At 37.8% G+C, this 13,409-nt stretch overlaps 1 protein-coding gene across 1 annotated transcript; it reads left to right on the forward strand.

Annotated features, from left to right (window-relative positions):
* Positions 1-12,248: 12,248 nt before the first annotated feature.
* On the forward strand, positions 12,249-13,187 carry LOC308337833 (olfactory receptor 5H2-like; the record flags this gene model as incomplete). The annotated part of the gene is made up of 1 exon (XM_080796026.1): positions 12,249-13,187. Exon 1 carries the CDS (start codon positions 12,258-12,260, stop codon positions 13,185-13,187), a length of 930 nt encoding a protein of 309 aa, XP_080652152.1. The 5' UTR covers positions 12,249-12,257.
* Positions 13,188-13,409: the final 222 nt, after the last annotated feature.

Here is a 13,409-nt window from a genome sequence, read left to right on the forward strand (position 1 = left end):
ATCTCATACTAGTATCTATTCTCCTTTCATTAAAATGACAAAATTCTGTGGACAATGTTGCTATGTTTTGAGTAGTAGTCATTTTTTTTTGCAGTTATAATTACCTTAGTCTTCAATGACTAGGAGGGAGAACCCAATTATCTCATAAAATATTTGTGTGTTTTTTTCAAAGCACACAAGAAATTTTATTATTTAAAAAAATTTTAAAGATTTTATATATTTATTTGACAGAGAGAGAGAAAGAGACAGTGAGAGAGGGAACCCAAGCAGGCAAGGTGGGAGAGGGAGAAGGGACTGAGCAGGGACCCTCCCCCCCCCCCCCGCCTAATGTGGGGATCAATCCCATGACCCACAGACCACGACCTGAGTTGAAGGCAGAAGCTTAATGACTGAGATACCCAAGGACCCACACACAAGGAATTTTAATCAAGTGTTCATATCATACTTAAGTAAAACAGAAAACAAAAATGAAAACATTTCACAGGCTTGTCTGTTCCTTGGTGTGATTTATAAATGCATTAAATGCTAAAATACTATAGTGCCTCTGAACAGAACTTGATTGTGATGTCTTTGATACTTATGCAGCTATCTAGCCAAGACCCATGTTCCATTTAACTGGATTGTAGAGGCAGACTTGCGTTTGAGTGAACAGAGGTAAACCCCAAGAGTTCTGCTAGCCATCAAGGTTTTCTTTCTCCTTTATTAAGGGCATGGTGAATTTTACCTCTCGTGTGGCTTCAAGTCTGATATCACGGAGAGAAATAAAAAGAAAAGAGAGCAATGAGGGAAGAAAATGACAGGGTTTTAAGACAATGAAGAAAGGGTCATGCTATAAGAGATGCTTTTAGCCTAGTGTGCTTCTTAGAGGAAGGCAGAGGCAAGTTGCCTCTCACTGTCTATGATGCCTACTATAGGCCCTTTCTAGCTGTGTTTGTATGTTGTTGGACAATCTGTAAAACTTCACTAATAAAGAAAGCTAACACATCCACCAAGGACTTAAGCTGGCATGGACACAGACAAAAGTGGCCAACTTGGAAGAAAGTGGTCTTAATATCCCTAGAATTAAAAAAAAATTAAGCTAGAAAGATTTTAAAATCAATAATATGTAGTTTTTGGAATGTGTTATTGACAATGAGGGTCTTTAAATGCATGTGACCAAAGCCCAAATAATCTTAAGGTGACTTAACGTCATAGTGGGTACCTAGTGGGTACTTAAGAGAGATATGAATATTTATATGAATTATGATGTTTTGTGCTTCAAAGTCCATAAATGTTATTTTTTATCATACTCCATTTGCAAAGTATAATGTGTAATCCATCTCAGTCCACCTTTACCCTTCCTTTCTCACCCCTGATTCCATACACAGTTCTACTGATACCACTAAGCCTATAATCCCCATGACTACCCACTTTTGTGATTTGCAAAACTCGAATTACTTATCCTCTTCAGTATCAGTATCAGAATCAGTATCAGTGTCAGTATCCTACTGATACTCTCTTACTTCCAAAACTTTGTAAACATAACTAATGTTAATGATATATTTTCAATAACATTTAATAGATTGTCTGCCACTAGGTTATGTAGTATCATATATGATATATTTTTGTAGATATATATGTATCTATCCACAAAAATATATGTATATAAATATATATGTGTGTGTGTATATAATATATATGTGTCTATATATATGGTGGACATACAAAAAACATGTGTGTGGACATATATGTGTGTATACATATGCATATATATGTATACATATGCATATATTTGTCTGCTCATGTGTAAGTCCAGAATATATGATATAGATCTAGTTAGATCTACACTTATATATCCACATATCTATCAATATCTTCTTCACCCTGCACTTGTTCACCCTGGCATTATTTAAGGTTTTGTTTTTAAGTAAACCTTGGTTTAACACTGCAGTGCTTTTCCTCCACTTCTCCTAAGACCATGTTTTATACCCATATAGAGTTATTGAAAGCCTTCTGGAAACACCTCATTCTCTCAGGTTCAAACTTTTGCCCATTTAGGTCTCTCCATAGAGAATAAAATCCTCCACGTCACCCCCAAACTACTCATGTTTATTTGTAATGGATATGATGTTTTTTTCTTTAAGGTCTAGCAACGTAAGTGTTATAGCTTCCTTGATGCATTTCCAGATTACCACAAAGAAGATAAAAATTCACACTCATTTGAAGCATATTAGTTTATTTATTCTTCTTAGATCATACCTGGGCTTGTATAGTACTTAGTTTTGGTTTACACACTCTTTTAGAATATAACTTAGAAGTCCTAGTACTCCTGTACTTGTGCAGCACATAGGACAGTGACTTACATAAGGTCCGAAGTAAGTATTTGTGAACTACCTGTGAAATTTTAAAAATACAACAGCATGAACACATAAAATAGAATAGTGACAATAGAATGTGTCACTCTTTTTCAGTAAGTTAATGAGCCCAGGGAAATTACCGGGGATAGCTGCTGTAGGCCAGCTTTTTTCCTGTTTCTTTCATGACAATCTTGAGCATCATAGACATAAAGTGAATTCTTCCTCTTATCACTAGAATTAGTTCCTTGGATGGGGTATGAGACAATATCAAGGAGAAGCCCTTTCATTAGATGCTTGTTTAAAGATATAACACATATAACTATTTAATAAAAATATCAATATTAAAAAAAGAAAGGGTGCCTAAATTGCTCAGTTCCTTAAGCATCTTCCTTCAGCTCAGGTCATTATCCCAGAGTCCAGAGATCAGGCTTCCTGCTTAATGGGGCGCCTGCTTCTCCCTCTACATCTCCTCCGCCTCCCCCTGCTCCTTCATGCTTTATCTCAAATAAATAAATGAAATCTTTAAAATAAATAAAGAAAAAATAAAGAAAAATATCATTATCATGTACTTCTGGAGGTACAGATCACAAGACTAGACCAGATCATCTGCTCTCTTTTTGTTTTCTTGAGAGATACTCCCAAGACCTAGCAAAGGAACTGAATGGATTAATGTGCAGCTGTTTTTATTCTTTAAACTTGAGAATTTATATCTTGCTTATGTGTGCAGCTTATTGATTCTTTGCTTTATGATATTCCTATCATTCTGATTTTTTCTGTTAATTATCTAGACTTTTCTCATGTGTTCCTTTTTATGATCCCAAAACAAAAATAGTAATAGAAACTACTACTGTGTATTTCTTCACTCTCAGAAAGGTCTGTTTTCCTAATTGGCTTTTTCTTTGAATGAGAAGTCTGACATCCACCTGTGAGTCTGAGAATGGTGTGTTACCTCTCAGGTCTGATTGTAGGCTGGATGAGTATGGGACAGAGAGCTGGGGGTCTCTCAGAAGCTCAGAATTCCTCTGTAGCCTCCTCTTGTATATTTCAGGTTTGTAGATTCATTTCTTCTGGTTGGAACTTTAGCAAAATGCCAACTATTTTATTCCTTCCTGAAATCCATCAAAATCCTTTGTCCACTGATGTAATCCCATTCTCATTTCTGTAACAGTGCTATTCATTTTGTACACTATTTTTGTGATACAAGTAGCATGTTGGGAAGGAGGTAAAAAATATATATCTGTGCAAAGCCCATATTATAGACAAGATATTCTACAAGTTCTTTAAAAAGAAAATATGACATTACATATGTATTATTTAGTAGATACTTAGATGTAAAGGATGATATCACAATGTTAAGTTTGTGTATTTGTCTAGAACAACTGCTGCTGATGTGGGATTAAGTCATCCCTTGGAAACACAGATTACATACTTTGAATATTCTTTATTATGAAGGTTCGTTTTCTTAACTTGGAGATTTTAAAAAACTCATAATTCCTGCAAAAATCTTCTGCACAGCAAAGGAAACTACCATCAACAGCAAAAAAAGGCACCCTACTGAAAGGGAGGAGATATTTCCAAATGATATGTCTGATAAAACAGTCAGGAGTCAAAATGTATAAAGAATTTACACAACTGAACACCAAGGAAACCCAAATACTCTGATTAAAAATGGACAGAGGACTGAAATAGAATTTTCACCAAAGAAGACATAGATGGCCAATGGACACATAAATGGATGGATGTTCAACATCACTAATCATCAGGGAAATGCAAATGAAAACACTGAGATATCACCTTACATCTGTCACAATACTTATAATCAGAACCACAAGATATAATTAATGTTGGTGAACATGTATATAGAAAGGAAAACTTGTGCACTTGGTGAGAACACAAATTGGCGCAGCCACTATAAAAAAGAGTATGGAGGTTCCTAAAAAAATTGAAAAGTAGAACTACTATATGATACATTAATTCCCTTACTGAGTATTCATCCAAAGAAAGTGAAAACCTAATTCAAAGAGATATATGCAACTCGATTTTATTGCAACATTATTTAAAATAGCCAAGATATGGGAACAACTCATGTCCATTGGTTGATGAATGGATAATGAAGAAGTACACACACACACACACACACACACACACACACACACGGAATATTATTTTGCCATAAAAGAGAATGACATCTTGTGATGTGCAGCAACATGGAAGGACCTAGAGGGCACAATGTTAAGTGAAATAAATCAGTGGGAAACAAATACCATATGATTTCACTCATATGTAGAATTTAAGAAACAAAACAAACAAAAAATAACTAAAAAGACAAACAAGCATAAAAGGAAACTTAAATATAGAGAACATCCTGGTGGATGGGAGGTGAGCGGGGGTGGGGGGATGGGTGAAATAGAAAAAGGAGATTAAGAGTGTACTTATCTTAATGAGAACTGAGAAATATATAGCATGATATTGTACACCTGAAAATACTATAATAGTGTATGTTAACTACCTTGAATAAAAGTTTCAAAAAGAACAACTCATATTTAATATCTCTTTAAATGTAAATAATGTAGTATACATACACTTTTCTCATCACTTTACAATACTTTCTACTGTTCAGAAGATTGCTAACAAAATTGTCTTACGTAGTGTTCAAGGAAATACCGTAATTAGGTTAAGAAAAACGTCAGTCGACACTAGAACAGTATTTCTCAATGTCTGCATTGTAGACCAGCTATGGCAAAATCTTACCAAGTATGTATTCAGTATATGTCAAAATCTCTCTGGCATAGACATTCATGTTGTTCTTTTACAATGGTGGTTCATAAATTATAGTGGGCACCAAGACCATGTGGAGAACTTGTGAAAGCATATTGATAGGCTCCATCAGTAGCGTTTCTGATTTAGTTATGCTAATGCTATTGGCTGAAGCCATACTTAGGAACCACTGTTTTAAAATACTCAGCGAAGCAAAGTTTTTATAATAACAAAATATTTAGAGACCAGTCAAAATGGAGTTTCTGCACATCCTCTCTCTCCTACTTAATCACAATATATGTGAATATTCTAAAGGTTTCTACCCTCTGGTTTGTACTTTCCTCCCTGCTTTGGGAGGGTGAGTCCAAATTTCAATGGGGCTCTTGTTTTAAAGGATGAAGAATTGTGGACCCTTTATAACTTTCTCTTGGAAACCAGGATTGAAAGTGATGATAGCCAATGAAAACTCCATTGCCTCATTTGGGTAAGGTTAATAGATGGGACCTCAGTTCATTCAAAAATGAGCTTTTTTTAAGGCATCAAATTTCTTGTTTTAAAAATTATGTTCAGTTAAAAAATGAATTTTTTAAGTAGAACGAACTTGGGATCATCATTCTCAATGAAATTTCGTATACCACATATTCCAGGACACCTAGTGGCTCAGTCTGTTAATCATCTGCCTTTGGCTTAGTCATGATCTCAGGATCCTGGGATACAGTCCTGTATCAGACTTCCTGCTCAGTGGGGAGTCTGCTTCTCCTTCCAGCTACATGGATCACTGTCGTGTATCCTGATGACAGCAGTCCTCACTTTGGCTCCAAGACCTCTAGACCACCAGAGGATAAGATCAAGGGTACCTGAAGCAAAAATTATGCTGGTGGCCAAAAAAATAATAAAAAAATGCTAGTGCATTCCTAGGGGTAACAGTGAGTGGTCCCACTGAACCAGTACAATACACTGGTTGCTGACTCAGAAAACATACAGCCTTCTGGAAATACTCTAATGCTGTAAGGTATCACATGTAGTTATGCTATGAATGAGTCTCCAAAAAAGCTATTCCACATTCTATCCAATAATTGCTTCAGAATGGAGGGCAATAGGAGAAGACCAGTGAATTTTATGGTCATGGGTCCTTTGCTGCACTCTTTGGATGTGAAGTAAATTCCTTGTTCAGAAGATATATTGCATGTAATCCTATGATTTGGGGCAGTGGATAAGGAATTCTGAAAAGTCCAAGATGATGCTTTTGGTAGAATAAATGAATGAAACTCGACCATTCTCTCACACCATACACAAAGATAAACTCGAAATAGATAAAAGACCTCAACGTGAGGCAGGAATCCATCAGAATTCCAGAGGAGAACATAGGCAGTAACCTCTTCAACAGCAGCCACAGCAACTTCTTTCCAGATATGTCTCCAAAGGTAAAGGAAACAAAAGGTATCACATGGCCCAATTGGTGGAGCACCTTGGACAGCAACCTATACTTGTTACAGAGCCTTTTCCTGTTCTGAGCCCAACTCAAAACTAGCAGTTTATCTGGTCACTTCATAAATGGGCTGGAATAATACACCCAAATGATACAGTGTCCAGAATCCACAGGAACCCACTAGGTGTTGTGACTCTTTTCCGGATGCGGGAGGGGCCAGATGCAGTAACTTACCCTTCACCTCAGAAGGGAAATGTCCATGTCCCTATATCACTGACTCCTAGGAATTTTACTCAAGTATAAGGTCTCTAAATATTTTTTTAAAGATCTTATTTATTTATTTGACAGACAAAGATCACAAGTAGGCGGAGAGGCAGGCAGAGAGAGGAGGAAGCAGGCTCCCCGAGGAGCAGAGAGCCTGATGCGGGGCTCGATCCCAGGACCCTGGGATCATGACCTGAGCCGAAGGCAGAGGCTTTAACCCACTGAGCCACCCAGGTGCCCCTAAATATTTTTTTAAGTAGACACCACACCCAATGGGGGGTTGGAACTCACAACCCTCAAATCAAGAATTTTATGCTCTATGCAGTGAGCCAGCCAGGTACTCTGGATTTTATTGGATTTATTTCTCCCCCTCTGTCATGCACATTTCTTACGAGGAAGCATTGAACAGTTGCTACTTCTTGCTCACTGGTGTCAAACATCGTAATGCCATGTGTGTACTGGGAAAGATTGATATCTCTGTGGGGAAGAAAGACAACAAGAATGCTGAGAAATATTTGCACATCATATATCTGATAATGGCTTGAACTTGTACATCGGAAGAATTCACAAAACACACTAATTAAAAAGTAATTTACTCAAAAGAATTAACTCAATTAAAAACTTGACCAGGATTTCAACCGGTAGTTCACCAAACAAGATATAAAGATGTCAAAACAGGACACAAGAAGACGCTTTATACAGTGTGTTATCGGCAAAATACATGTGAAAACCACAGCCCACTTGTATAAATGACCAAGGTTGAGAAGACTACTCTTATTGGAAGCAACATCACAGACCTTCTGTGCTCAAGGGAGGCAACAAAATGAGTTAAGAGGTATTTATACAAAATTGAAGGGGTCAGTAGATTTAAGCCATTTGCGTTATGTTGAAGCCACCTCTGCACACCATCCTGCTTACTCCACCCTTCTACTAGGTTTTCAGAATGACATTATTTTATCAGTGCTGTTTTCCCCCCTCCATTTTGGCTTGCACAAGCAAAATTATAAGGAGGCAAGAGTATTGATCAATGAGTCTGCCAAAACAGATGCTGTTTGCTTTCCCCTAGCTGCCAATCAAGTCCCTTGTGAAGGCTGAACATTTTTTCTACTCTTCAAGTAGTAAACCACAATGTCACAAGGAAGTAAATTTTGTACTTTTCTGAAAGAAAGTTCATTGACAACTTACTTTGTAATGCACAAAAGGCAAACCCGAACGCATATACCGCCATGTTCAAATCCCTCATTTCCTTTAAGTTGGGGTAAAATACAAAGTCTCTGAACGAGCCTCCAAGGGCTTGTGTGATCCCACCCATGCTGGCCTCCCCCACACCATCTGGTTCCTCCTAGCTTCTCCCTTTGTAATCTGTTAGATTGTGCTACTCCCATGATCTGGGCTCTCTGAAAATCTAGCCCTCCAAGGACAAAGGCCTTGTGGGTGATACAAGTCCAGAGGCAGCAGTCACCAGGTTAGAACTGAAGACCCTCAGGCCTCACCCATACCTACTCACACAGAATCTGCATTTTAACAAGCTCTCTCTCTAGGAGATTCCCAGGCATTAAAATTTGAGAAGCACTGAGCTATGGCACTTCTCACTGTGGTGCTTTATCTTTGTTTCCCTTTGCATTTCCCCTGACTTTTGCCTACTGAGATTTCTCATCAGATTTCAGTTTAACGTGTGGAGTGAGGTCTAGATCTGGAATGTGAGCTGCAGTTTGCATGAGGACAACTATTTCCTTGGGGTTGGCTCCTGAAGGGAACCTCGTTCTCCGGCCTCGATAAAATCATGTATGATTAGCTCAGACAAGAACATATTAATCAAAGCCCTCAGAGCAACACCAATTTATAGATAAACTGATTTGCCTAAACATGCCAGAAGTGTCCTTGGTGGTGGAAAGCAGCAGCACAGTGTGCAATTTCAACCTTTGCAATTAGAACTGTATGTGTGACGTGATGTTCTCAGTCTGTAAAGCCTATTGGGACACCTGGACTTCTCATACAGATTCTAATCTGCAATGCCCAGAAGAACAGCTTAGTTTTGTCCTAAAGGGAACCCTTGGGTGCAATTAGGGGAATTCTTCTTCATGCCTTCCTCTTCTGGAAAAAGAACACAGTTGTAGAATTAGTTGACTCTTGAGTTCAAAGCAGATTTATAATAAACGGCATTTTGCTGATTTTTTAGTAAATGAGGTCCCCAGAATGAATCGGCGTGCAAAGAATTGCGGCAGTGCTACTGTCATTCCGGTGCAACTCTTATTTTTCTTTTCTGCTTGAGACAGCCTAACCCTGAAAAGATCTCCACAATGTCTTAACAAATATTGGTAAGAGACTGATTTATGTAATACTTACTGTTCTTTACAGAAAGTTAAAAGTACTGTTATATTTAGAAAAAATTTTGATTTGGTTTATAAGATGACCAAATAGCAGGTTGAAAATGGAAAACAATCAGTATTATAGTATATGTTAACTACCTAGAATTTGTATAAAAAGTTGAAACAAAAAAGAAAAGAAAACAAATAGTGAATAACCTAATAGTATTTTACTATTGTGAGTAAATCTGGGTAAGCAAAATAGCTCTAAGACAAAATTGCACTCTTTAATCATAGTTAATTATCTGGCTAGCAAAATGACAATGACTCCCTAGGATGAGTTTGGTTCCTAGAAGTTCAGACAGCTTAAAAATGGGTTTAAGGATTTAGGTCATAATGTTTCCTATGTAAGAAATCTCTCTGACGATTCTGTTCAAAATGTTTATTCCATTTAATTAACCACATTCTCTGACTGACCTTTTAAGTTAAATCACTTAGCTATTCACCTGGGTATCCTTTTATCCTTTCACCCACTTTTGACAATAATTTCATATACATATATGAAAATGCAGAAAATGTCCCTCCAGTGTCCTTTCTACTTTCCGACTTAATAAAGGCCCACAGATTGCACTTGGGAATTTTAAATTATCTTGTAGTTCGGGATTGCATGGAAGGAAACCAATGCCAAATAAGTATACATTTACCAATTGCAATTATTGGCATAGGTCATTTATATTGCTAGGAGTAGGTTCCAGGCTTTAGCTCAGTTTTATTCTGCTAAAACCTAGTGGAGAGGAAAGGCCTCTCAAATCAAATGAGAGTAGTTAGAGAAACTCAGTTCTAGTTACTGTAACAGCAAAATAAAGTGACTTTAAAATGTGGAACGTGCTTTCAGCAATGTTGGTATATATGTGACCAATACAAAGTTTCTAGCCTAATAGTAAAATGAAAATCTCTATTTCATACACATTTTCCATAGAGAAATAAAGTTGGAATTTGGAATGAAAGAAAAAGAAATCATACCCAGTACCGACAAGTTTTAATGAAAACCACAGTTAAGACAAATATTTACCTCCAGTGTCTGAGCTTTTCCCCCAGTTTCATCCTCACCCTTTCTCTGATACTTCCTCTTTCTCTCTCTTCATGCCTTGGCCTTTCCTATCCCTATCCACCTACGAAAACACCATGGATACTCAGTGGACAGCAGCTGATTGCCAACTCCACCCCACATTCCTCAGCACACCCTATTTCATTCTCCTCACTGTTGTGCCCCATGTTTCCTATTCTCCTCTCATTGCTCTCGGACCTCAACTCTATCAGAGAATAGACATTGCTCTCACAAAAGCCACCAGGAATCTATTAATTCCCACACTTAATGATGATTGATCTCTCCTATTCCACTAGAGCACTTACTTCACTTTTGGCACTGTACTTCACTTTGTCCTTGTTGAGGTTTTTTTCTCCCTTTAATTCCACAACACTCAGCTTTCCAATTCCTTCATGCATCTCTGGCCACTCTGCTCAGTGTTCTTTTGCGTTTTTTTCCGTTTCTCACTTTGTGTAAGCCAGAGCTCTTGGTTGCCAAAGGAAATGGGTTAATTGAAAGGAAACTGGCTTTAACGTCAAAACGTTAGGGGACTGGAGAAACCCGCTGGACAAATGGGCAGGAACACAATGCAAGAAAGCCTGTCAAACAGCCAAAATCTGTCCTAGTCTATCTAGCTCACTAAGAGCTGCTGTCCTTGCTACTAGATGCAGACGCAACAGCTTCCTTTGATATGCCTCTACCATTTTCTAGGGTCATGATATTGTTTGCTTGGTTGACTTTGCAACCCAAATTCTCCTTTTCCCCCCTGGCCGTTTGTCCCCTTCTCTCCATTTACCAAATCCAGCATAGGTGACTTTTACTGGCAAACCTACAGCAAGTCCTCTATGATGGAAAAGTCAGTTTATAGAACTTTTGGCTTCTGGACTTAATGACAGCTTCTGTTTGCCACCAAGAGCCATATGGTAGAATAGAGGATCAAATGTTAGCCAATGCATACATGATGTATATCCATTTTGTAATCCCTTTAACTTGCACAAGTTTCTTTTTCCTCCTTCTTTTTTACGTTATACACTTCAATGGATGGGTCATACAAAACTGTGCCTTTAGTCACCCCAATGACTCCCAAGTCATCATTTCTATTAAGCTCCTATAGAACTATTCTGCTGAGTGCATTTCACCTGGATGTTTCCAGAATGCTCCTTGAAAAAACTGGCCAGCACACCCGAGTCCTCAATCTCAGTGTTTGATGACCATCTACCCAAGCACCGAGTGTCTTCTTTTTCCTACACCGACCAACTCCCTTCACATCTAATATGTCACTGAGTCCTAGTGACTGCACATTCTGATTTACTTTGAGCTGCCTCTTTGTCCTCTCTTTACTCCCAGTATCTTATTGCACACAGACCAAGAACTTCACATCCTGTTCAATCAACCAGGGAGCATTTATAAAGTGCATATTATTCCAACCTATTCATGAGATCTGAATCAATTTGTATAGTAATATCCCAAGACCTATATTTTGTACAAAAACTGTCCTAGCCAATTTCCTTGTATAATTTGGTTTGGGAATTGCTGGACAATAATAATGGCTTCCTGTTTAGTGTTTTTTCACTCTAGTTTCCCCTCCCTTCAGCCTATTTTCTACAACCAAATATTTAATTTAGTAAACATCTGAGGATGACACTCCCTTTCATAAAAGTTTTCGGTCCCAGCCTATTGTTTGAAGGACACAACTGAAGATGTTTCACAGGGAACTGATCACTTGATGATCCAGGCCTTTCTAACGCTTTTACTTTTCATGCTGCATTAACGTCCTATACACAGAACCTGGCTACCTCATTCAATAGTTACTCCACGGATATGCTCATGTTCAGAATGTTTTTCTTAACTTCTAAATATGTTTATTTTGCACATAGTTGGAACTTAAGTAGTTATATTTTTGCAACATAACAGTTCCCCCAAATAGTTGCCATATTAAAGGAAATAAAATTGAAGTGCCTTCAGGCTAGTGTATGGTTTTATTTCAATTACCTTCACCGAACAGTCTTTCATAAATCATTAATGAATATTCTTTTTATGTTTACCACATTTAATTTCAGAGACCATCTGGTAAGAATATGGAAACTAAAAATGCAACAGAGCTGGAAGAGTTTGTTCTCACAGGACTCACATATCAACCAGAGTGGCAGATTCCCTTGTTCCTGGTGTTCTTGGTTATATACCTCATCACCATTGTGGGGAACCTTGGTCTGATTGCTCTCATCTGCAATGACCCTCACCTTCACATCCCCATGTACTTATTTCTTGGGAGTCTGGCATTTGTGGATGCGTGGATATCGTCCACAGTATCCTCCAAGATGCTGGTTAACTTCTTTTCCGAGAGCAAGATGATCTCTCTCTCTGAATGCATGGTACAATTTTTTTCCTTTACAACTGGTGCAACCACAGAATGTTTTCTTCTGGCAACAATGGCGTATGATCGCTATGTGGCTATATGCAAGCCTTTACTTTATCCAGTAATTATGACTTACAGACTATCCATGCAACTGTTGGTTTCATCATTTGTAGGTGGCCTTCTTCATGCCTTAATTCATATAGGCTTTTTATTCAGATTAACCTTCTGTAATACTAACATAATACATCACTTTTACTGTGACATCATGCCATTATTTAGCATTTCTTGTACTGATCCTTCTATTAATATTCTCATAGTATTTATTTTTTCTGGGTCAATTCAGATGCTCACTATTCTGATTGTTCTTATATCTTACACATTAGTTCTCTTTACAATCTTAAAAAAGAAGTCTCTACAAGGCATAAGGAAAGCCTTTTCCACCTGTGGAGCCCATCTCTTATCTGTCTCTCTGTACTATGGCCCCCTTCTCTTCATGTATGTGCGTCCTGGATCCGCGCAGTCAAATGAACAAGATATGATGGATTCTCTATTTTACACTGTCATAATTCCTTTCTTAAATCCAATGATCTATAGCCTGAGAAATAAGAAAGTCATAGATTCAATGAGAAAAATGTTGAAGCGAAATGCTTAGATTTCATACCAATATCTATTCTCCTTTCATTAAAATGACAAACTTGTGCAAACTAATGTTGGTATGATTTTTTTTTGCAGTTATAATTACCTTAGTCTTTCAATGACTAGGAGGGACAATCTAATAATCTCCCTAAAATATTTGTGTGTAGGGGCACCTGGGTGGCTCAGTGGGTTAAGCCTCTGCCTTCAGCTCAGGTCATGATCTCAGGGTCCTGGGATC

The sequence above is a fragment of the Martes martes genome (genome assembly GCF_963455335.1).
Source record: "Martes martes genome assembly, chromosome: 1".
NCBI classification, from domain to species: Eukaryota; Metazoa; Chordata; class Mammalia; order Carnivora; family Mustelidae; genus Martes; species Martes martes.